Consider the following 27,521-nt stretch of genomic DNA (forward strand, 5'->3'; position numbering starts at 1 on the left):
AAAGTTATGAGGGTTTAAATCAAAACAAACCAACTGCAGTTGCATTGAAATTAATTGGAATGCACAACCAAAAAACTAGATTTCTGAACAATTAAAAAACGGTGGTTATCTCGTTTTGCAACGAAACTCTTCATATATATATATATATATATATATATTTTTTTTTTTTTTTCTTTTTTTTCTTAAATGTATACACGTGTGTGTGTGTGTGCATTCATATATACACAATCATTACACACAGCACACACAAATATATTATGCAAACACAAACTTTTATTTTGTATGTGATTAATCATGATTAATCTTTTGACAGCACTACTTTATATTTTACAAACCTTTAAATAGCAGATTTGAAAAGGTTCAAATTAAATATATATTTTCAACTGCAAAAATATACTTACAATGTAATATTTTATATATTTTTATAAATTTTTACTTGATATATTTCATACAAACTTTTATATTTTTTATTTATATATAATTTTATTTTTTGTGTTTTAAAATTAAAAATGTATTTGTTGCCTGAAATACATTTTTAATATATGAAGTTTAAAGCTAAATATACTTTTTTAAATTTAAAAATATATTTAATTCAGCTTTACCTTGTATTTAGCATATATTTAAAATATATTTTTGGCCAAAAAATTTTTTTTGCTGTAGTCCACACATCTCTGTGTTATTATTGAAATGACACATTATTAATATGTTACTTTTAACACAACTTGTGTTTTATTTTAACACAAAATCAACACAAAATGACACATAATGTGTTAAAATGACAGATAATGTGTTAAAAGCATAACACAAAAAGATGTGTAAAAAATGAACACATGCTTTCTTAGAGTGTTGAAAAACAGTAAGGGTTTTACAACCAGGGTCAGTCTGTGCCATGCAAACTGCATTTAGCCTTTTTTCTTTTGGGGGGGGGTCTGTTTGCACCATGACCTGATTTTTATTTTAATAAATTAAATGTAATTGCTTTGATTCTCAGGAATTTGATTCTCACACATATAGCTTAAATGCACCGTAAGTCGCTTTGTGTAAAAGCATCTGCTAAATGCATAAATATAATTTCGTCTTGTCTAATGCTTTGTAAAAACATATACCATTTTACATTCGCCTCCCTTTTAACCTAAAATTGTCATAATGTGAGAATGAGTCATCCGAACTTTGACTAGGGTCAGACTGGGCATCTGTGATCTGCGTAATGGGAGTATCAAGGCCATAGAGGAAGTCATGCAGAGCCGGGTGGTCCTCCCCATCGGGAGCTCTTTGATTGCTAATGATGACCACCTCGGGTTCGTCATAAACAGCATCGACGTCCCACTCAGCTGTGTGTTCGAGTTCCTGTGGATCGGCGTAAATTGCTTCCGCGCCGATGTTCTTCAATGCATCATTAATTGCTAACTGGTGGATGGAATCACTCAACAAGTCAGTCGGATCTTCTCCAGCCACCGTCTCTTCATTCGCTTCCTCTTCCAGGGGAACCACGAAAGCAAACTCCGAAATGTCAGTGTCCGCTGTGAAAGAGTCCTGAGACGACCCAAACTGATGGATGTTTTTCTTCAGGTTCTGCCAGTGCGTTTGAGGGTCTGTAGAGGAAGTAACTTTTGGCTGAGCTTTTGACACCATGGCATATAACGGTTCCTCATTCTCAGTGTTGGCTTTGAGGCTTGTCGCTTGACTTGAAAGTTGTATTGCATTCAAAGAAAAGCTCTTCATGGACGGGTTGAGCATTTTCACTGGATGATGAGCCGTTCTCGGTAAACAGTCACTTACAGTGGCATCATCATATATTACATCAGTCTCTGAAGTTTCTGGATCTCTGCTTTGGGTTTCATGTCTGCCGCCGCCTTGCTTAGCTGTGGTAGATTTGGGTAGATGCTGGATGGCTTCATTGACGATGTTAAACAGCCTTTCACCCTGAGGGGTTGCAAACTCGAAATTCCCCTCCCCGGATTCACATCTGCGGCCGGCCTCAAATGAGAAAGACAGCTGAGAGAGATAAAAGGAGAAGAGAAACTTGTGAGAGCTATTTTGAGACCAAAAATGTTTGTCCACAATTACTCAAGCGGTAATGAAGACAGGACGTTTATTTCCCAAGAGCAATGGCATGCAAATGAAGGTCTTTAGCTCCAAATATTTAAAAATCACACCTGCACAACGTCAGGCTCACAGAATGGGGATTGTCTTACCGTGTCTTGACCAAACTTTCTGACATAGCAGTAAGGCCATTTAAGAAGCACTTGCTTTGTCTTGTAGTCTTTCAGGAGTAAACAGTCAAGTTGAGGTAAAAGGATATATTCTCCATACAGATTGCAGCGAACAGCAGCCTCTGTACCCACAGCTATGACCAGAAACTCTCGAACTGCAAAACAACAGAACATCCATCAGCACTGTTAACTGAACTACAAAAGACATCTTGTCAAAATGTCCCTAGTTTCAAACAGCTTTAAGCACATTTACTAGACGTTCAGACCCAAAGCAATGAACAGTACTTGGGAACAGTAAAGTCACACCGGTGGCCAAGAAAAAGCTGCACACAGTTTTCTCTTACATAAGGGTGACCAATGAAATATAAACCTGGGTCACATAGGTGACGCATGGTTTGTTAAGGCCGGAGTATACCTTTTTTCCGTGTCCAGCTCGCACACGCACGCGTCCGTGCAGCTTTCCATGTATACTCGCCGCGGCCACACGCGCTTGGCCACGTTTCACATGTATACACAATACAAATTATTTCTTATTCAAATTATTAGTCTAAGAGGCCGTCAGGGCAGCACTGATTTGGCAACATTTACAGTACATTAAAACATGGTGAAGAAAAGTAAGCGGTCCACCATTGCAAACACAGTTTAGAACAAACAACAAGACAACAAAGAACAGGAATCAAACATTATGGTAACAAACATGCTCCACAGCTTTCTGTTCTTGAAAGAAGTAAAAGTTAAAGAAGAAAAACGACAGTGTGTGTGTGAAATGCTGTCTATTTCCTTTGTATAATTGTTTGTAGTGGAGTGTCCTGCCTAAATATTTTCACGCGCATACGCTGTTGTACGCGGACTGTCCGCGTGGTCTCAAATTTTTGTCTATTTCCTTTGTATAATTGTTTGTAGTGGAGTGTCCTGTCTAAATATTTTCACGCCCATGTGCTGTTGTACGCGCACTGTCCGCGGTCTCAAATTTGGGGCTGCACGCGGCTGACCGCGGACTCTCCTGATGACGAAAATGAGGTCATGCGGACGGCGCGCATACACGGACGTCCCTAGTATACTTTTGGCTTTAGGATAGGACAATATTTGGCTGAGACCCACTAAACACTGGACGTCAGATAGGCATGCAGATCATGTCTATATTGGGTCCGTTGGTCCATGAGTAATTCTGGACATCTATTCGACGTCCAAACTAGGTCCACTATTTGGACGTCCAAGTAGGGTCATGGTCAACATTTGACCTTGAACTGGGTAATTTTTTTGGACGTCATTTGGACATCTATGGCAGGTCTATATGTATATATTCCATTTATATTATTTTTCTGTTTTCCTGAATTACATATAAATTCATCTAAATTTACAATTAAAAAAATCTGTAATTAGTTCGTTATATTAAAAGTATATGACCATACTAACAATTTAACAAGAAAAAACACAAATTTATAAATTTATTGTAAAAACACGCAGAAGACAATAAAGCCCTTTTCGCACAGACATTACGGAAAATACATGCGAAATGCCCCTCGTTTTAAAAAGCTGAACCATAACTTCATGTTGCCATGACACGCGCGTCCTCAATGCGACACGCCCCTTACGGCATTGTTTCTGCGTCTCATTCACACAGAGGACTTTTCGGGTATCTTACGCCAATGTTACTAGATCCTCTTTCCAGGAGTGATCCCACACAGAAGCTTGTCTGCCAATATTAGGGGTATTTTCTGGGACCAAAGTGCTGTGTGAATTATGTGTATTATTCCAAACAACTGTAAACTTCTGTTACCACAACGGAAGGCCCGCCTGTCCCCTAATTCGATTAGACAATGGAAAGATGAAAACGACTTTGGTCGCGAATGACTCCTTCCAAAAACAGGTGCTGCAGCAGGTGGCAAAAATCGCAAAGCTTTCAGCACGCATAAACAGCGAGCATAACGCTCATTGCCCATAGAAAATCATTCAAAAAAGGCACCTGCAACTCCCATAAACACGTTTGGTGTGATCGGCCCTTAAGGGTGCAAAAAAATCCACATTTTGAAAAAATTGAATTTAAAGTTGTTCAAATGACGTCCTTAGAAACACATATTACTACTGTAATGATAAATATATTTTTAGATATTTAAGTTAGGATTTTTTTTTAAATGGGTGATTCTCACGAAACCATTGAAACACCATGGCACTAATGATTTTACCTTTAAAATGTGTAATATAGTAACATTAAAAAGCATCAGAATTAACACAATACTGTGTTCTACCTTGCACAATGTGTGATTTCAACATAAAAATTTATAATTGTAAATTTTATCTCATTTTCTGCTGAAATTCTCATTACCGCAATGTGTCCGGCTGTGTTTGAACATGCGTTATGTTGTAATTTAATCAAATTAACACAAAAATATTAAGAAAAAAATAAATGGATGTTTTGCTAGACTACTTTAGATGACAGAAAAAATATTTACTGAATATTCATGTATAATAATAATGAAGAAAAATTAGGAAAATGATGTGTCCATGCCTGATGTTCTCATCAGCTGCAATACTTTTTGAGAACAGTTTAAGCACACATACAGAATTTTAATAAAGATTTTGAGTGACCAAGCACATGGACCAGTTACTTCAATATGGCTACCAGGTAAGATCATTTTTTTACAGTTAATTTGAAATATTTTCTTGTCAGAATGCTTACACGACATTTTGATTATCATTACCGCAACAGATGCTTATTAAATGTTAATTTAGTTAATAGGAGCATAATACTTTGATTTTAAATGCATGTGCAGACTCTCCAAATTATGTTCTTTCAGGTTTGTCATGTCATTTTGAAAATATGTCAGTGTTGATGTTTTCTGACTGTTGCGGTAATGAGATTTTTTAGGACTAATTTTTTTAATTATGTTACAAAAAGTGTTAAATGATAAGTAAAAGTTTTTAAATTAATGTTCCCATTTACTCCAGACTTTGTTTTTCAATGTCTTGTGGGAAAAAAAGTAAATTTAAGCAATTTTTACATTTTCATGCTTGACGTTTTTAAAACCAAGTTTTCGTGAGAATCACCCAAATATCTCTTTATGGAACATGATCTTAATATCCTAATGATTTTTGGCATGAAAGAAAAATCTATAATTTTGACCCATACTACACTAGTCAACATTCGAAGTGGATAAAACCAATTCTTAAAACCCATTTTTTGTCTTAGGACAACTTTAATAAACTTTTTTGATCCACTTCAGATGTTGACTAGCATACATTGTTGGCTATTGCTATAAATTTAACCTATGACTGATATAACTTATGACTGTGATTACATACAAAAGCATTCTATGAAATTTTTCATTCCTTATAACTTCTGCTTTTAGTTCCTTGCTGGGTGATATTTTTGCATAATTGTTATAAAAATATATATGGTTGCATTATTTCTCATCGATTGCAGTTTAGCTCATTTGTATAGACACGCTTAATGGTATTAAGATCCACTTGATTATTCACCTTCATAGCACAGCGGAAGACTTCGCATGCAAATGTTTTAACACTTTTTTTTTGTTTCTCACACTTTTCACACTCTTTTTCAAAACATTTACAATATCACAGATCCCATTGAAAGAGCTTAACTGATTAACTGTGTTGAACATAAGGAAAACATCTATTTACAGCTTATAGAGAATACTTGCATAATTATAAATCTTTAATATACATGTGTGAAACACATTTGCACAACTTTTTATTTAGCAATCAGTCTTCATCCATCTATAAAAGATGCCACCCCTGAGTGTTGCTACTTGCAAACATGGAGGCAGAGGCCAAAGACATGAAAGGAGAGTAAGGTCGCACTTACTTCTCTATCTAAAAAAACAGTGCTAAATAGCACTAAAAGCTCGTAATGATAGGGGAACCATTTTTAGTGCTATTGCACAAAGCACCTATGAAGAACCATCCAGGGCTGATATAGCACCACTATAGCACCAGATATGGTTATAGCACAATATGGTTATACACAGGTGCTACACAAGTACTACATAGGTGCTTTATGGCACTTAAAATGGTTCCCCTATGATTACGACCCAGTGAACCACTTTTAGTGCTATTTAGCACCGTTTGTTTTTAAAGTGAATGACTGATTAAAGGCTTTTATTAATTTGACCAGAAGTTGTGGCGTTTGATGGAAATATATTCTTTTGTTGCATGTTTTTAATGTTTTGTGAGCGTTTGCGTATTTTGCAAACAAAATTTCTTGGGGGGGCATTAAGGGATGCACCGTACCGTACACGGGGGGGTCGCATGCCACCAAAAAAGTTTGAGAACCACTGGTCTGGCTAGCTTCAGGTTTAGCCTAATGTGTTTATTGTTTTGAAAATGTGGTGTCCGGGTGGACGAATTAAGCAATCAAGGAAAACTGTAATAAGCATTCTGTAAAGATGCTCTGCACCAATGCACACTGGGAAAAGTGAAACAGAAATTAAATTGAATGGAGTTGAATATAATTTCAGAAGTCGTAATTATAAAGCAATAAAAGGGATTTTGGTCTGAATAAAATAAAGGTCTGAATAATGGGCTCTCTGGAAATGGGGAATTTCATACTCTTTCGTTTTTCATCTCCTGACAAAGACAGGAAAGTTTTTAATGCTGGCGTAAAAACAAATTGAAGACCAATCAAGTACCGCAGGAATGACATAATTTTGTACACTCTAAAAAAATTGGTGCTAAATAGCACTAAAAGCTCATAATCTTAGGGAACCATTTTTAGCAACTATAAAGCACCTGTGAAGAACCATAGAGGGGTGATATAGCACCACTATACACTGAAAAAAATTATTCATTGAATTTAATCTTTTTTTTTTTTAAGGTAAGTGGTTGCTATCAATTTATATAAGCTACATTTAAACAAAAAAAGATGAGTAAAGTAAAATAAAATATAAAACTTTTGTTTAGCTTAAATAAATTGATTGCAACCACTTACCTTAAAAAAATTTATTAAATTCGATGAATCATTTTTTTTCAGTGATAGCACCAGATATGGTTCTATATACACTGTTAGGCTTTTTATTGTATATATGAGGTAACTTACTGTAACTGCCCCATTACAGTACCATAACTGTACACGTTTTTTACAGTATGATGCCTTTACTGCAGTTCCATTTTACAGTATAATACCCTTAATGTAACCTAGTTTAAAAAATATATTGCCTTGAAGGGGAATCAAACCCGGGTCACCTGTGTTGTATAGGTCTGTAACACTACCACAGTACTACAGAGTCACTTGATAAAAGTTACTCACTACACTCCCCAAGTAGCCTCTTCTGTCACTCTCCCGACACTCCGAGAAGCGAAATCTTGGCGTCACTAGTGTTTTGAAGTCTTGAGGTCAAATTCAAATTCAAATCTGACGGTCAAGCATTTATCCATAATCCCTTTCTTGTTTCTATCTACAATTTTCAATAAATTATTTACACTGCTGAAAAACAATTCACATTTTCCATTTTATATGCTTTTATAACACTATTTTATTCAACTACAGTAGCACTACTGCTGTTGTTTTACAGCAGTCTACCGCAAATCCAAAACATACAGTAAATCACTGCAAATTAAATGTTAATACCCATAATGCAATGCATATTACAGTAATGAAATGGAAAAGAAAATGGTGGTATTTTACTGGGCATTTTGTGGTAAGTAACTGTAGAAATTACAGTTAAGTCTAACAGTGTAGCACAATAGGGTTTTACACAGGTACTACATGTCAGTGTTTGGGACAGAGGACAAGAGAACCCAAGGGCAGACGATATCGGGGAGTGAACATAGAACATTTATTACATCAAACATGAAACAAAAGCCCACGAGGGGGCAAAACTACATAAAACATGATTATACAAAACACTGACACAACTTGATTAACAAGACTAAAAAACTAAACTGAATGAACCATAAGAACAGCATTACATGACACATGTGAACACAATGAACCAGCACAAGACAAGAGACAAGAGGAGATTAAATAGGGGAACTAAACGAGGGCAATACAGGTGAGAGGGATAACCAATAATGAATAATTAACAAAGAGAACAAGGGGGCGGGGACTAGGAACGAGACACCAGAGGCACATGACCCAATACACAAGGCCATGACCCTCCATATAAAACAAGAGACTGTCAGAACCCTGCCATCACGATAAAACAAATATAAAACAAGACTCTTATGGCAGAGTCCTGACACTACATAGGTGCTATATGGCACTTAAAATTGTTCCCCTATGATTACACACCAGTGAACCACTATTAGTGCTATTTAGCCCCATTTGTTTTTAGAGTGTAGGCTAACCCGGACGTTAGCGGGACACTGGTTCACTTGCACAAAAGGCCCATTCATTTTTCCCATAGACTTTTGGATTAACATTTAACAATTTTACGCCTGTCTTTAAGTCATTTTTTGTAATTTACTATTTTCTACATAAATTCAACCTAAATAATGTAAAGAGCATTTATTTGCACTCAACTCATAAATCCAATTATTTTAACATGGCTTTAACACAGCATGACATGCAACAATAGAGCACCTTTAAATAGTTGCATACTTCCAATATTTCTACTTATAAACTTTCATAAGCAAAAACTGAATCTGCAGTATGTTTGATCATTTTTATCACTGGGGCATCAAACCGGAAGTCAACAGGGAACACAATTCACTGCTTTTCCTCTTTAGCTTTGAAATTTAAAACTGAATGTCCACATGAGCAAAGGAAAGTCAGAGAAGCCAGTGCTGTCTAACTTCAGCCTTTGTTCCCTCACAATTTGTTCGCAGCTGTCATTTTCCGAGCCTCTTCCTCCTCGCGCTACATCTTCCAGGATGAAACAAGCTCTCAGGCTGCTGGCTTCCTGCCCTAAGAAACCTCACCCGTGACCGCGAATGTCAGATTTATTTGTTTCTCCGGCTCGCAGCAGTTTGCAGCAGCGCTCAGAGAGAAAGCTACACGTCACCATGCATGCATGGTTCTCACACTATCTAGCATGAGGCTCATTGGACACTTGATATTGTTAGTGTCAGATGTGAAGCTTTCGGAGTTGAAAAGAAAATGTTTTTGTAGTTTGCACTTTTATTACTTTAACTTGGTCCATCGTTAATTTTTGATAACATGAGTAGCTTTCTTTCGAAATGCATTGAGTTGGCATTATAAACGTTTTGATTTTAATAACGTAATTGTCAAGAAGATTTCCATTCATGTATTTGGCAGACGCTTTTATCCAAAGTGCATTACAAAGTGTACATTTTATCAGTGTTTGTGTTTGAAACTATAACCTTTTGCACTGCTAATGCAGAGCTACAGAAACATTTTGTTATTTTTAAAAAGTTTATTGCATACTTCACATGCCCTTTCTGTTTTATCTCCAGATTTGTTCTGTATTTCGGAACAAAGGAGTGCAAAACAATTACTTCTATGTTCATTGATGGTAAATTGACTTTGAAGTGTGTCTGATGAGATCTGGTGAGTGTTAATCAGTGGCTGATTGTTGGGTCACTGATTAAAATCTCTTAAAGACCCCTGTTCATCAGCGTATCGCGCAGATCAGAAAAGATGATATAATAATTAGCTGCCTGCTTTGTGGATCAGCAAAGTTCGAGACATTTCATAAAAACGTCATTTGTGCCTGATGAAGTGCACTGCACATAAGAATCTGCTGTGAAGTGTTTGTCAAGATCAGAGATTTTCATTTCAAGTTAAAATATTGGTCAAATATTATTTAATGTCATTATGCGTTTGATTATTCCATGCACTGTCAAAAACAAAAAGGTCAGAAAATGGTCCGAAGCTGTCACCCTTTCAAAAAGTACACATTTGCATTTAAAGAGTGCATTTCAGTACCTCATATTCATATTAGTACTTCAGATGTGCATATTAGTACCTTAAAGGTGCATTTCAGTACCTCAAAGGTGCATTTCAGCACCTCAAATGTGCATTGCAGTACCTCAAAGGTGCATATTAATACCTCAAAGGTCATATTAGAGGTGCATATTGGTACCTTAAATATGCATACTAGTACTTCAGATGTGCATATTAGTACCTTAAAGGTGCATTTCAGTACCTCAAAGGTGCATTTCAGCGCCTCAAAGATGCATTTCAGTACCTCAAAGGTGCATATTAGTACCTCAAAGGTGGATTTCAGTACCTCAAATGTGCATATTAGTACCTCAAAGGTGCATATTAATACCTCAAAGGTGCATATTAGTATCTCAGAGGTGCATAATAGTAGGTCAAAGGTGCATTTCAGTACCTCAAAGGTGCATTTTAGTACCTCAAATGTGCATATTAGTACCTCAAAGGTGCATATTAGTACCTCAAAGGGGCATATTAGTACCTCAAAGGTGCATTTCAGTACCTCAAAAGTGCCTCAAAGGTGCATATTAGTACCTCAGATGTGCATTTCAGCACCTCAAAGGTCATATTAGAGGTGCATATTGGTACCTTAAATATGCATATTAGTACTTTAGATGTGCATATTAGTACATCAAATGTGCATATTAGTACCTCAAATGTGGATTTCAGCACCTCAAAGGTGCATATTAGGACTTCAAAGGTGCATTTCAGTACCTCAAAAGTGCATATTAGTACCTCAGATGTGCATTTCAGCACCTCAAAGGTCATATTAGAGGTGCATATTGATACCTAAAAGCGTAACTAAACCCCTGGTCAGAGCTTGACTCCGCCCACTGGCAATATTTGAAAAATGCAAGAAAAATGGGCAGATCCCAACGGAGATAGAGGGGACGAACTAAGCTCATACTAAGTGTGTGGTGAGATCGTAACAAGGGCGTGGCGAGCTTGAATCTGCTTACGTCACGAGTCATTTTTTGGACTCAACATCCAATAGGAAAATTCAACTGCAGTAGCCACCGTTTAACCTGAAGAGGGCAGCACTCAGACGTTTTTACACCATATATTGCAGTATTGAAACACTTTATATCCAAATGTCAAAAAACTTACTAAAATCAACGAACAGCACTAATCAAGCATCATTCTTACAGATCATTACCTAAAAAAAAGTTGGTCAAGGGTTTAGTTACTCTTTAAACATGCATATTAGTACTTCAGATTTGCATATTAGTACATCAAATGTAATAATAATAATAAACTTTATTTTATATAGTGCCTTTAAAGTTGCATCTCAAAGCGCTTTACAGAATCATAAAAATACATTAAAAATACATTATAGAGTACACATACATCAAATTTAAGAACATATAAAAGAAGATGCATACAAAAGGAATAAAATCACTTATAAGCTAACCTAAAAAAATACGTTTTAAGTGAGGATTTAAAAGTATTTAGAGAGTCGGCCTGTCGAATCTCAATGGGAAGAGTATTCTAGAGCCTGGGAGCAAATGAAGAAAATGCCCCGGTCACCCATAGAACGTAAGCGGGTTGAAGGAACCATTAAAAAGCCAGAGACAGAGGATCGAAGATTGCGTCTTGGGGGATATGCAGTTAACAGTTCAGACAAATAATGTGGAGCTAAACCATTCAAGGCCTTGTAGGTGAGCATGAGGATTTTAAAATCAACACGATACCTAACTGGGAGCCAGTGCAAGGACTCCAGAATAGGAGGATGTGCTCACCTTGCCTAGTTTTTGTCTGGATTCTGGCTGCTGAATTTTGGCCATATTGTAATTTGTTTAAGGTAGATTTAGAAACCCCAGCAAGCAGAGCGTTACAGTAGTCGATGCGAGAAAAGACAAATGAGTTTATCAATTTTTCAGCCACTGTAAGGTTTTGTTCTGTGTTTTCTTGTATTCTGTGTATTTTTGTATTTTGGACTTTTATTTTGACATCCTGTTCTGTTCTGGCTTTTATTTTGATATACATCCTGCCATGTTTCACTTCACACTTCCTGTCTGTTTTGTATATAAGTCACTTCCTGTACACCAGTTCCTGGCTGATTATTACATCGCCCCATTGTGTCTGTATCTGCCTGTTATCTGTTTATCTGTTTCTCTGTTTCTGTTATATCTGTATCTGTATCTGCATCTGCCTATGTTTTCTGACCTGTGCCTGTTATTTGGATGTTGCCTGTACTGCCGCCTGCCCTGACACATTGCCTGTATTTTGGATTACGTTTGTTGGATTAACCCTGTTTGGATTTGGTTGCTGGCCCTTTATGGGATTTTACAATAAACACCTTTTGCAAATGGATTTACCTCTCACTCGCTTTCATTAAAGCAACACACGTTACAGAATAATCAGCCTAACCCGGAATCCAGCAAAGGTTTGTAACTTCCCACCAGCACCATGACTCCAGCAGATCAACTTGTTTGTCTCCGCCAGAACCACCGCTCCATTGAGGAATTTGTTGAGGATTTCTGTGAACTATCATGTCAGGTAAACTTCCAGGATTCATTTCTAAAGGACATATTTTACTGTGGATTAGATCGAGACATTGCCCGTACTATGCCACTCCATACACCACACTGGACTTTAGAACAGTACATTGACCATGCTCTGTGTTTGTGTGGCTCTCCCTTCACTGTGGGTGTTGTGGATAACAAACCAGAGGCTATTCACAACACGCCAACCCATATCATGCCCGTTCTGTCTGATTCTAATAAATCTTTGTCTGTTCCTAAAATGGCCGCCACCATGCCTGTTCCTAAAATGGCCGCCACCATGACTGATCATAAAATGGCTGCCATCCTGCCTGTCCCTAAAATGGCCGCCATCCTGCCTGTCTCTGCACCTGCAACTGTTTACGTGCGAGCAACAACCATTCCTGCACCTGAGCTTCAGAGGGCCATCGTCACCACCACACCTGCACTTATGAGGGCTGTCGTTCACCCTGCACCTGCCGTCAAGATGGCCGTCTTGCCTGAACCGACTACCACAGAGGTATGTCTCATTGACTCTGAACTTACTGAATTTGCCATAGCCCTGTGGTGCGTTTTGTCTGCCTTCTGCTCTGTTGTTCCCGAGTTCCTCAAAGCCCTGAATCTGAACCATCCGATTCATCTGTCCCGTCTAACTCATCTGATCTGCCCGTCTCATCTGATCTGCCCGTCTCATCTGATCTGCCCGTCTCATCTGATCTGCCCGTCTCATCTGATCTGCCCGTCTCATCTGATCTGCCCGTCTCATCTGATCTGCCCGTCTCATCTGATCTGCCCGTCTCATCTGATCTGCCCGTCTCATCTGATCTGCCCGTCTCATCTGATCTGCCCGTCTCATCTGATCTGCCCGTCTCATCTGATCTGCCCGTCTCATCTGATCTGCCCGTCTCATCTGATCTGCCCGACTCATCTGATCTGCCCGACTCATCTGATCTGCCCGACTCATCTGATCTGCACGACTCATCTGATCTGCTCGACTCACCTGATCTGCCCGACTCACCTGATCTGCCCGACTCACCTGATCTGCCCGACTCACCTGATCTGCCCGACTCACCTGATCTGCCCGACTCACCTGATCTGCCCGACTCACCTGATCTGCCCGACTCACCTGATCTGCCCGACTCACCTGATCTGCCCGACTCACCTGATCTGCCCGATTCACCTGATCTGCCCGATTCACCTGACCTGCCCGATTCACCTGACCTGCCTGATTCACCTGATTCACCTGATCTGCCCGACTCCTCTGATTCTTCTGATTCATCTAATCCATCTGATTCATCTGATTCGTCTGTCCTGCCCGACTCATCTGATTCGTCTGTCCTGCCCGACTCATCTGATTCGTCTGTCCTGCCCGACTCATCTGATTCGTCTGTCCTGCCCGATTCACCTGTCTCGTCTGATTCACCTGGCTCAACTGACTATTCTGATTCATCTGGTCCACCACCTGGGACATCGCCACCCTGGGCTTTGGGAGCTTTCCCAAGTTTTTTTTTTGGGGGGTAGTACCCGGACACAGGAAGAAGGCAGAGGACACCAAGGCGGAGGCCGAAGTGTGCTCGGACCCTTCCTTTCCTTGTGTTCAAGGTCTATTCCTGCCCTATAATATAGGTCCTAGCCTGCCCCATGACCCAGGTCCTAGCCTGCCCCATGACCCAGGTCCTAGCCTGCCCCATGACCCAGGTCCTAGCCTGCCCCATGACCCAGGTCCTAGCCTGCCCCATGACCCAGGTCCTAGCCTGCCCCATGACCCAGGTCCTAGCCTGCCCCATGACCCAGGTCCTAGCCTGCCCCATGACCCAGGTCCTAGCCTGCCCCATGACCCAGGTCCTAGCCTGCCCCATGACCCAGGTCCTAGCCTGCCCCATGACCCAGGTCCTAGCCTGCCCCATGTTCCTGGACCATCCTGGCCATATGACCCAGGACCTCTCCTGAACTGCCCTGCCTTCACCAAGAGGTCCTGGCCCGCCCGCCCACCCTCTATTGGACTGTATGTTTTGTTTGTTGGGCTCCGGGAGTCGCCCTTTAGAGGGGGGGTTCTGTAAGGTTTTGTTCTGTGTTTTCTTGTATTCTGTGTATTTTTGTATTTTGGACTTTTATTTTGACATCCTGTTCTGTTCTGGCTTTTATTTTGATATACATCCTGCCATGTTTCACTTCACACTTCCTGTCTGTTTTGTATATAAGTCACTTCATGTACACCAGTTCCTGGCTGATTATTACATCGCCCCATTGTATCTGTTACCTGTTACCTGCTACCTGTTTACCTGTTTATCTGTTTTTGTATCTGCATCTGCCTGTGTTTTTGACCTACGCCTGTTTATCTGGATTTTGCCTGTACTGCCGCCTGCCCTGACACATTGCCTGTATTTGGGATTTCGTTTGTTGGATTAACCCTGTTTGGATTTGGTTGCTGGCCCTTTATGGGATTTTACAATAAACACCTTTTGCAAATGGATTTACCTCTCACTCGCTTTCATTAAAGCAACACACGTTACAGCCACAGAAAAAGATAACATGGGGCGCAATCGTGCAATATTTCTAAGATGAAAAAAGGAAACTTTTACCATGTTCTGGACATGAGGATCAAATGTTAAATTTGCATCAAATATCACCCCCAAATTTTTTTATTTAGTTTGAAACTCCAAAGCAGACCCATCCACCGTTAAGGTTACAGCGTCGGCTTTGCGAAGTTGTTGGGGTGAACCAATTAACATAACCTCAGTCTTATCGCTGTTGAGACAGAGGAAGTTGTGAGACATCTACATTTTTATCTCAGAAATACAGTGTTCTAGCTGTGGTATCGGCAGGCTTTGAATGAATATAAATTTGTGTGTCGTCTGCATAAAAATGATAATTTAGGCCCAAGGATCTAAGAAGTTGGCATATTAGTACCTAAAATGTGCATATTAGTACCTCAAAGTAGCATTTCAGTACCTCAAAGGTGCATTTCAATACCTCATAGGTGCATATCAGTACCTCAAAGGTGGATTTCAACACCTCAAAGGTGCATATTAGTACTTCCAATGTGCATTTCAGTACCTCAAAGGTGCATATTAGTACATCAGAGGTGCATTTCAGTACCTCAAAAGTGCATATTAGTACCTCAGATGTGCATTTCAGCACCTCAAAAGTCATATTAGAGGTGCATATTGGTACCTTAAATATGCATATTAGTACTTCAGATTTGCATATTAGTACATCAAAGGTGCATATTAGTACCTAAAATGTGCATATTAGTACCTAAAATGTGCATATTAGTACCTAAAATGTGCATATTAGTACCTCAAAGTTGCATATTAGTACCAAAGGTGCATTTCAGTACCTCAAAAGTGCCTCAAAGGTGCATATTAGTACCTCAGATGTGCATTTCAGCACCTCAAAGGTCATATTAGAGGTGCATATTGGTACCTTAAATATGCATATTAGTACTTTAGATGTGCATATTAGTACATCAAATGTGCATATTAGTACCTCAAAGGTGCATTTCGCACCTCAAAGGTGCATATTAGTACTTTAAAAGTGCATTTCAGTATCCTCAAAAGTGCATATTAGTACCTCAAATGTGCATATAAGTACCTCAAAGGTGCATATTAGTACCAAAGGTGCATTTCAGTACCTCAAAAGTGCCTCCAAGGTGCATATTAGTACCTCAGATGTGCATTTCAGCACCTCAAAGGTCATATTAGAGGTGCATATTGGTACCTTAAATATGCATATTAGTACTTTCGATGTGCATATTAGTACATCAAATGTGCGTATTAGTACCTCAAAGGTGCATTTCAGTACCTCAAAAGTGCATATTAGTACCTCAGATGTGCATTTCAGCACCTCAAAGGTCATATTAGAGGTGCATATTAGAGGTACCTTAAATATGCATATTAGTACTTCAGATTTGCATATTAGTACCTAAAATGTGCATATTAGTACCTCAAAGTTGCATTTCAGTACCTCAAAAGTGCCTCAAATGTGCATATTAGTACCTCAGGTGTGCATTTCAGCACCTGAAAGGTCATATTAGAGGTGCATATTGGTACCTTAAATATGCATATTAGTACTTTAGATGTGCATATTAGTACATCAAATGTGCATTTCAATACCTCATAGGTGCATATTAGTACCTCAAAGGTGGATTTCAACACCTCAAAGGTGCATATTAGTACTTCCAATGTGCATTTCAGTACCTCAAAGGTGCATATTAGGTCATATTAGAGGTGCATATTGGTACCTTAAATATGCATATTAGTACTTCAGATTTGCATATTAGTACATCAAAGGTGCATATTAGTACCTAAAATGTGCATATTAGCAGAGATGGGACCAAGTCACACATGTGCAAGTCTCAAGTAAGTCTCAAGTCTGAACTTTCAAGTCTCAAGTAAGTCCCAAGTATTTTTTTTCTTGGGCAAGTCAAGTCAAGTTGAGTCACAGACTGTGTCAAGTCAAGTCAAGTCAAGTCCTGTAGTAGGTCAAGTCAAGTCCAAGTCAAGTCACCTTATTATTGTAAGTTTACCTGCAGAATCTGTTCTTAATAAAGATTTATAGAATATAAAGATATAAAGAAAAACATCATGTTCAGTAAAATACATCATGGAATTAAACAAAATTGTAATCTCTTCCGTTCGCGCGCCAACATTTGAAATAATGAACTTGAGCGTGCAAAAGACACGATATCTAAACCGGCCCTAACATTGTAAGAATCCAGTCATTTTTCTCTGTGTGTGTGTGTGTGTTCAGGTGGCAAACTTAGAAAAAGTAGCCAAGTCTCGTACCGCTCAGATCAAGGGAAGTATTTTTAAAAAATAAATTAAACTTATTTTGTTCACATTTGTCCCCAACACGGTATGATGAGGGTTAATGTCTACTTTAGCTATTATTACATTAGCTAGGGTTAGGTAACCAGATATTACCAACTAACCAGATATTAACAAATTGACAAGCACTTACTGGGCAGAATGGCTCTTCAAATGAGGGACGAAATTGGAGGTTGTCGTCTGGCTGCCCATGATTTTAATGTTGCATGTCTTGCAACGCACTGTTCGTCTTTTGCCATCTTGTTTAAGCCGAAAACGATGACCCTTGGGACCCCTCCGGCTGACATGTTGATATCTGTTCTAAGTGGGCGTGGTGTGCGTAAGGTACGAGAGGGCATGACTGATGATAGTGTCGTGATTCAGTCATGACAACGCCATTCTCAGCCTGCGCTCCAGCTGGGTCAACTTTATTTTTTTTAAATAGTTTATATATTTTATATTCAAATTGAAAACATGATGTGATTAACACTCAAGTCATTCAAGTCATCGTGTCTCAAGTCAAGTCAAGTCCCGAGTCTTTAACTTCCAAGTCCGAGTCAAGTCTCAAGTATTTTATTTCTTGTCAAGTCAAGTCACAAGTGACAAAAATAGAGACTCAAGTCGACTCGAGTCCAAGTCACCAAGTCACAAGTCCCCATGTCTGCATATTAGTACCTCAAAGTTGAATTTCAGTACCTCAAATGTCCATTTCAATACCTCATAGGTACATATTAGTACCTCAAAGGTGGATTTCAACACCTCAAAGGTGCATATTAGTACTTCCAATGTGCATTTCAGTACCTCAAAGGTGCATATTAGTACCTCAGAGGTGCATATAAGTATATCAGAGGTGCAAAATAGTACATCAAAGGTGCATTTCAGTACCTCAAAAGTGCATTTCAGCACCTCAAAGGTGAATTTCAGCACCTCAAAGATACATATTAGTACCTCAAAAGTGCATTTCAGTAATCAAAAGTGCATTTCAGCACCTCAAAGGTGCATTTCAGTACCTCAAAGGTGCATTTCAGTACCTCAAAAAGTGCATTTCTGCACCTCAAAAGTGCATTTCAGCACCTCAAAGGTGAATTTTTTTAAATATTTGTAAATTATTTCATATAAAAACCTTTTTGAGATTACAGTGATCATACTTTACCAGCTTATTTTACTTAATATTCTGTGACTGAAATAACGGCTTTTAAAGAGAACCAAAGCCTTAATTACATAAATAATTGATTTATTATAATGAATAAAACACAACACAACTTTTTTTAATCTTTATCTGGTGGTCTCTGCCTCTGCTTACAGTTTTTCCGCTCACAAACTCCGTCGTGTAAATAGGCAATCTGCCTTGACACGAGCGCAACTGGCTTTTAAAGAGAATGGGAGATGAGACTCTCTGTGGATTATTGCATGTTACGCCCAAAACACACACATTACTCATAACGAGAATAGGAACAACCCTTTTAGACTTTGCACAAGACGCATAGACCATTTCCCCGTTGTTAAACTAGCAAAAGTGGATTCGGACACGCCTTATATGCACTTGCGATTTAGACCATGAACGTTAAAATAGGGCCCAGAATAATTCACCTTTTCAAAACCGAAAATGCACTTCCTTCGTCATCTTTATTTCTAAACCACGATCTGTACACTTGCGTAATAAGGAAACAACCACACTAATTCGTTTTCTGTTCTTGTTCTAAGCTTTAAGATCACATGTCTATCAAAGGTACGCTCAAAACCGCAACAGCACCTGTGGTATTATTAGAGACCACCACAACACCGTTGTGAAGTTCAAACCAAACCTGCATAAATAAAAGGTTGGGTATTCCAGGTTATTTAGGGACTGCAGAGTGAATTCAGTAGATGAGTCTGGTGCGTTTCGCTAAGGGAAAGCGAGATAAATGCATTCCCAGCTGCGTGCTGATACCATCTCTCTTCTCAGACTGTAGATCAGAGACAGAAACCAAGCGTACTTCCTTCCTATGTGGCACATAGGTTTACACACTGAGTATGTTTAGACTGAAAATAGACCAAAGGAACTACTACTACACTTGTTTTAAGTATTTTGCACCGTATGCTGTAAGTAACTAGTGCAATATATTAAAATTTTGCATACCTATGCTGAATATTTAAATGACTAGTAAAATAAATGATTCATGTTGTTTGAAGGGCAGAGTATGTAAACCATCAACCAAACACAGAAATATTTGCCTTTCTGATATAGCAAGAATTTCAGTGCCAGATGAAAACGCTTTGTAAATGTTTAGGTTCCACCTGCTCCCATTTTATTTTCTGAAGTTTTCCTCAAGCTTTTTTGCGAACATCATACACCACCCACAACCTTACGACTCAAAACATTCGTGCTCGTCCAATCAAATCTGTCAGAGGGTGGTTGCAATCCAATTATCCCTAAACTGCTGTGAGCCTGACCTCTAGCTGGTATCTTTAAACTTACCATCACATTGGATTTAGGAGACAGGCGGCTAGACGGAAATGCATTTCAAGTCTGTTGACAACTTTATACTGAGATCTTTTATCCCTCCAAACCGAAGGGAATAAAGTTACATTTCCATATAAATAGACATTTTGGTTTAAAAACGGGGCATTTCTTTTATCATACTCTTATTTTTAGGTTAAAATTTTCAATAAAAGTATGTGATGAACATATAATACAGTACGTGCCAAGGTCATTGATTTTTTTTTATGGATGAGGCATTGAGCGGCTTTTGCATCTTAGTTCCTCATATATACTTCACATTCTGAGCATGAGTTAAAGGAATATTCAATTTTCTTAAAAGAAAAATCCAGATAATTTACTCACCACCATGTCATCCAAAATGTTGATGTCTTTCTTGTGTTCAGTCCAGAAGAAATTATGTTTTTTGAGGAAAACATTGCAGGATTTTTCTCATTTTGGTGGACTTTAGTGGACACCAACACTTAACACTTGACTCAACGCTTGACGGTTTTTTTCGGCGGAGTTTCAAGGGACTCTTAACAATCCCAAATGAGGCATAAGGGTCTCATCTGGCGAAACGATTGTCATTTTTGACAATAAAAATAACAAATATACACTTTTAAACCACAACTTCTTGTCTAGATCCCATCCTGAAAGCATCAGCGTGACCTCACGCAATACATCATGACGTCAAGAGGTCACAGAGGACGTATGCGAAACTCCGCCCCAGTGTTTACAAGTGTGACGTTGTTGTATGTCAACTGATAATTAATGTCTTTGTGTCAGTTTATTGTTTACAATGGTCCGCAAATGTGCGTTTTATATATGTAACGCGTGACCTCCCTACGTCACTACGCATTTACGTTAGGTCGCGCTGGACCGGACCTAGACGAAAAGTTGTGGTTTAAAAGTGTTTATTTGTTATTTTTCTTGTCAAAAATGACAATCGTTTCGCTAGATAAGACCCTTATGCCTCGTTTGGGATTGTTTATAGTCCTTTGAAACTCAGTTGAAAAAAACTGTTAAGTGTTGAGTTAAGTGTTAAGTGGTGGTGTCCATTAAAGTCCATTAAAATGAGAAAAATCCTGCAATGTTTCCTCAAAAAAACATAATTTCTTCTGGACTGAACAAAGAAAGACATCAACATTTTGGATGACATGGTGGTGAGTAAATTATCTGGATTTTTCTTTTAAGAAAATGGACTATTCCTTTAATTCAAATCTATTTGCTTAGTACTTAACTAACTTGCTATATTCTAAAGTAAAGAGATTTGCAGTTTCTTGCATCAAGGATAAATTACCAAGTTGCATAATCTGAATAAATTTGTTTCCAGACTGCATGCCTTATTTACGAAAGGAGAAGTCTGAAATTACTTTTTGTGCCAATGAGTACAGCAAATTGAGGATGTGATGATGTGTCACTGCTCAAAAATAGTCTTGAAGTTTATAGTTCAAGACAGTCCGACAGCAATGGCATTTTGTGCTGTCCAAAAACTTTTCTGACACCTTTGATTTCACCCATAATGTTAAAGCAGAAGTTGGAGCTCCTCGGTAGGTCAGCTGCTTTTGTTTCAGCTCTCAAAATGAACTTTACAAATCATGTCTGACACTCACGACTCTCACAGTCTAACCCAAGTGAAACTAAGTGTCTATGATGTTCTTGCCTTTAGTTATGACTCAGGTCTTCCATTTTATGCAGGGGTACAGGTGTGGTTTTTCTGTGCAGGTTAGTGTATAAGAGTGGGAATGTAAGCACATGCGTGGATGTTTCATCTTCGCTTGTGTGTCAAAGTTACATGTTGTGTGTTGAACTTTCACTGGCAAGTTCATACAGCAAACAGACTTTTGAGATTACACATTGACCACTCAACACTGTAATAAATTATATAAATTTTTTACGTTACTTTTAATTAAAAAAGTTAAACAATTTCAACTTGATTTTATAAGTTATATTATAAATAATGTCAACTTATCACAGTTTAAAACTTAAAATAGTAGGTTTAATTGACTTGTAAAATCAAGTAGTTTTAACTTCATACTGAATTTTTTTTTACAGTGGTGTCTTATAAAAATAGTAGTTGTGAACTGTACGGCTCTAATTATTAATAAAAAGTGAACTGCTGCTAAATTAAAACAAAAATGACAAACTTTACAAACAAGCTATGTGGTGAGCAGTGTTGCATAAAAAGTAGAGCAGATGGTATTGTGTACAGAAACATGCATGAACCCAAGAGCATGCATCCTGTCCATGCACTCTAATAACGCTGGCTTATTTTTAATCCAACGTTGAGTCAGAAAGGGACAAACCCAGCTACTGGGTTTCATCAACCTAGAAAATGTTTATATTTGACCTAACAATGGGTTAAAATAGCCCAGCATACAATAGGCTAAATTGCAGCCCTATGTGGTCGGGTCTTTCGCTTTTGAACCAACGTTGGGTTGAAAATAACCCAGAATTTAGCGTGCAAACTGTGAAGAAAAACGAAGTCATTTCAACTTTTATTTTTAACCTTGACTAGTAATTAGTTGCTGTAACTTATAAAATAAAGTTAAATTAGCTTAACTTATTTTAACTTTATTTTATAAGTAAAACGTAAATGGATTTTTTTAAGTAAATCCAAGTTAATTACTTAAAAATGAAAGTGCAAACATTTTTTCAGTGTAGGCTATGTGTTGCAGGGTTCGAAGCAATTTTTGCATATTTCAACTGTAAAGTGTCACCTCACTTTATATGACTTAAAGGATTAGTCCATTTTCTTAAAAGAAAAATCCAGATAATTTACTCACCACCATGTCATCCAAAATGTTGATGTCTTTCTTTGTTCAGTCGAGAAGAAATTATGTTTTTTGAAGAAAACATTGCAGAATTATTCTAATTTTAATGGACTTTAATAGAACCCAACATTTAATACTTAACTCAACACTTAACAGTTTTTTTCAACGGAGTTTCAAAGCACTATGAACAATCCCAAACGAGGCATAAGGGTCTTGTCTAGCGAAACGATTGTCATTTTTGACAATAAAAATAACAAATATACACTTTTAAAGCACAACTTCTCGTCATGTAGATCCGGTCGTGATGCGCCAGCTGACCCCACTACGTCACCGCAATACGTCATGACGTCAAGAGGTCACAGAGGACGAACGCGAAACTCCGCCCCAGTGTTTACAAGCGTCTTGAAAGAGGACCGTTCCTACGTTGTTGTATGTCTGATACTAATTAATGTCTTTGTGGCAGTTTATTGTTTAAAATGGTCCGCAAATGTGCGTTTTATATATGTAACACGTGACCTCCCTACGTCACTACGCATTTACGTTAGGTCGCGCTGGACCGGACCTTGACGAAAAGTTAAAGTCCATTAAAATTAGAAAAATTCTGCAATGTTTTCTTCAAAAAACATAATTTTTTCTCGACTGAACAAAGAAAGACATCAACATTTTGGATGACATGGTGGTGAGTAAATTATCTGGATTTTTCTTTTAAGAAAATGGAATATTCCTTTAAGATTTGGTCATCCAACAAAGAAAATTCTAAATTTTATAATATTTTAAAAATATACTGGGTTATTTTCAACTTAGCATTGGGTCAAAAACAGACAATCCCAGCCATTGGGTTGAATTAATCCAGAAAATTGTAGTTGAACCAACAATGGGTTGAAAATAACCCATGAGCGATATTAAAATGATCTTAATGAGATTAATAATCTTTGCCTTAGCAACCGCCATTAAAAACTTTCCAAATGTAAAATAGGGTAGAGGACAAATGCAAGTGTCCCTAACTAAAAAAGCCCTTAAAAAAGTTGTGCCCTTTTCTCAATGATACACGTGGGCCAATGGGACATCTTGGACAAAATGAAAAGCAAAAAGACAGAAAGTCAATAGGAAGTCGCTTTGGGTGAATCTGAGGACAGCTTGCATCCCTCTGCTTCATTTCATTTGTCGTCTCCCCTGAATGAACTCTCATACATACACCTGAAAACAGTGTCCCCTCTTTCCTGTCCTTTAATGGAATCAAGGTTGGCCACCTGTGGCCCAAATGGGCAATTTGACGCAGGCCTGAGGTTTCGCTCGAAAAAGAGGCTGCGCGTCCTTGCGATAGGACGAACTAAAATAGCATTTCTCTATGTCCCTTTACTGTACCTGATATTATCTGTAAGGGTGAGACAATTGAAAGTGATATTCAACTACATGCAATAAAAAACTAAAAATAAAATAAAATAAAATAAAATAAAATAAAATAAAATAAAATAAAATAAAATAAAATAAAATAAAATAAAATAAAATAAAATAAAATAAAATTAAATTAAATTAAATTAAATTAAATTAAATTAAATTATAAATTAAATAAATAATAAATTAAATTAAATACCTACATTAAATAATGTAGTGTGTAATGATGTCTGTGTGTGTGTGTTTGTACCCTTTGTGTGTGCATGTACCCTGTGTGTATGCGTGCAATATGAGAGTATTGTATGTAATAAAATTAAATAAATTAAATTAAATTAAATTAAATGATGGAGTGTTATTTCTGTGACACACAAAGCACAGGACCAAATGATGAGCATCCTCCCAGCTTCCATTGGTCAGCCAAATAAGTAACCCTGCCCTGAACCAAGCCATTGGTTAACCCAGTGTAATTTTAGTTGTTAACGTTCCTTACCACTGTCTGCCGTGTCGTAGAGAGAGTTTTCCTTGGTTTCTCTGTAATTGCTCACATGTTCAGAAAAGATCCCACTTTGCAATCTTTTATCGACCCGTGTTTCCTAAAAAAAAAAAAACATTAAAAATTACACTTAAATGTTTAAAACATGTGCAAAACACTCATCATCATCATCATTTGCTGCATTCTGAATCGACTTACAGGAAATGCCTGCTCGCAAAGGCACTTGATCCATTCCTCCACTTCTGATTGGTGGGCAGCAAACACGTAAAGTTTGTCAGTGGTTTCGAGAAGGAAAGTAGCGCAGTCTTTGGGGCAGTCGGACATCTCGCTTTCTGATATCCTGATGCATTCCCTCAGCCTGATCACCTGTTTGTAGTCGGCTTTGGGTTTGGTGGATCCCTCCTTGACAGATGTGTGTTTATGCTCGTAGAGCTCCAGCCGCGCCACGCTGCGCCTGCCCTCGGCATATAACACGCACCACACCTTCCTCCACCTCTGAAGAGAGAACATGCATGTTATAGTCTGGAATATGTCTATAAAACATAAATGCTTTGGTTGTTTCAAGCCATTGTTTGATTAAATATGCACAAACATGACCCAATTTTGAAATAAACAATTTAGCATAGGTTCATTTAAATCAAATGGTTGGGTATTTTATCCAACTGTGTTGAAACCACCCAGAGTGTGCACAGTGACCACAAAAGTATTTTAACCCTTTGAACAATCTTAATGTTTATAAACCAAATAAAAAATTTGCAAAAAATATATATAGTTTTATAAGTGATTCCATGGGTGTGAATGTATGAAGTCCCTTTAAAATCCCCACTGATATGTACAGCAACCACTAGTGTATTTTATCACAGTTCAGTTTGACAGCTATAAAATGTCCATACGTTATTGGCTCTGTGCAGGTTTTTAATAATTTAAAAACGTATTTTTCGTAAAGTTCTTTGCTTGAAAAGCATGCTTGTCTTTCATTAAAATAAATGTCACTTTGTTTGATCTACTGTTATCTGTAATGCAGTGGCATTTACATTATAAAGTGTGACTTTAGTGTCCAAATAGGTTCAATTAAAAATCAATAGATAGTAGGCCTATACTCTTCAAAATACAACCGTGATGGAAAATGTCCACAGTTGAATCACTCTCCTGTTTGAACTTCAAGGGAATTGACGTTATACAGCCATTAAAAATGACCTTATCTCAGTTACTTGGAAGTAACCGCAAAAAAGTGGTCAAAAGTAATTGACTAAATGTCCAAGAATATGTCTAGCAGCAATTGAGGAACTCAAAAATGCAAAAGCTGCTAAATGCAACCTCCGTCAAAAAAGAAATGAACTAAATGCTGTCAGCAAGTTTTACACATTTATTAAATACTTTCACTTCAAATCAACTTGATCCCGGCCTCAAGCCATTCAGAAATGTTGGTTTGTTGGCAGAATCCCTTAAGAGTCAGACACACTTAAAGGGATTTTGCATCTTATCTCTTCAATAGTCAGTTTGCATTCAATATGATGCAAACATATACAGCAAAAGCCAAAGCTTTACTATAAAAAAATATGGTATTTTGTTTCATCATTAGCATTGCAACCATAACAGCTTTTTAAAACCCATGTCTTAATGTATTCATCCCACTCTTGAAATGTCTTAATGTTCCTCATTATCTGTTTTAACACAACAGTTTATTTTCTTCTGCAAACATACATAAAGTTGCATAAAAGACATTTTATGCATTTGGCTTTGCGACTTATAGTGCATTCAAGTAATGCATTTTTCCATGGATCGAACTTTGTGCTGCTAACACGATGCTTTAGTGAGCCACAAATTATGTGTAAATTATCATTAAAACTTATAAATATATACTTCGTGCTTTTTCATACAAGCATGACTTGAACACTTTATTTATTAATTTTTTGTGGTTTGATTGGGGTCAATCTACAAGTTATAAACCTGTACAACAGTAACAGCGACGACGGCTCTTATCTTTGTGACCTTCGTTAACTATTGCATGCTGAATTGCCTCTGAAGCACAAAAATAAAATTACTTTTCAACTTGTGTAAAATATTGGTCTTTGCATATTCCTATAAGTCTCACCTTTCCGAAGCGTTTCTGGTGGAGGTAAAGTTTCCCGTTTCTCCTGATGTCCTCCTCCATGGTTCGTCGGCTAGGCTTTCTCTTTGATTTATTTCCTACGCTCTCACTTTCTTCCCTCGTTCTTGCTTTTAAATGGTTTGCTTAAGCGTGAGATGCATTGCTGTGTAGGTTTTGGCACTGGTGCAGGGCGGACTGGCCTATAAAACTTTACTCATTCTTACTTCCTTTCTAAAATGAAGTCTAAATCTGTCACTTGGAGAAGTCAGATGAGTGGGTGTGTGTGTCTGCTTGGCTGTGGTAGGCTTGGTTTCCTACATGATTCTTCCTGTTTGACACTATTTAAGGGTGAAGGCTGCATCTTGTCTGTACAACGTGTGAATGTGTTACCATCTTACTGTTGCCACATCAGAATCAGTGACATGATCATGAGAAGGACTTACGTGTACTTGTGTTGTGCACCAATGTTAAATGAGTTGTGCATCATTGCAACTTAATGCATCAGACTCTAATTAGTTTAACATGCAAATGACAAGGCAAGCAAAGTGTGGATATGTCATTCTTCATGTGCTTGACAACTTTAACTTGTTAAATAGAAGAGCTTGTGCCTCATCTTGTGAATGCATGTTTATTCGTACACTGTACCCGTGTGAAAGACTCAGGAAACTGTTGTGAAGTGGATGTTATCTGCACACATTTGGTACACAGGTTTCATCATGAATCTATAGTGCCCCTTTGTGACCATTGGGTGATATTACAGCACATCTCTCTCTCCCTCTCCATCTATATATGCATCTACTTTATAGCTCTCTTGTCTGGTAGGACTGAGTATCCATGTATGGATGTCCAAGATCCTCAAAGGTAGTTGCACAGCTGGTGACAAACTAAAGTCACTGTTGAGTCAGAGTGTGATAAAACATTACGATAATAAGGAACATAAACTC

General features: G+C 38.0%; 1 protein-coding gene across 1 annotated transcript; it reads right to left on the bottom strand.

The window, feature by feature from the left end:
• Window positions 1–491: 491 nt before the first annotated feature.
• dok2l (docking protein 2-like) lies at window positions 492–26,885 on the bottom strand. Its single transcript, XM_055208744.2, has 5 exons — window positions 26,581–26,885; window positions 24,684–24,980; window positions 24,483–24,585; window positions 2,196–2,368; window positions 492–1,995 (listed from the first exon to the last, which is right to left on the bottom strand). The coding sequence occupies exons 1-5, from the start codon at window positions 26,638–26,640 to the stop codon at window positions 1,111–1,113; spliced, it is 1,518 nt and encodes a 505-aa protein (XP_055064719.2). The 5' UTR covers window positions 26,641–26,885; the 3' UTR covers window positions 492–1,110.
• Window positions 26,886–27,521: the final 636 nt, after the last annotated feature.

The sequence above is a fragment of the Misgurnus anguillicaudatus genome, chromosome 12, assembly GCF_027580225.2.
Source record: "Misgurnus anguillicaudatus chromosome 12, ASM2758022v2, whole genome shotgun sequence".
Lineage (NCBI taxonomy): Eukaryota > Metazoa > Chordata > Actinopteri > Cypriniformes > Cobitidae > Misgurnus > Misgurnus anguillicaudatus.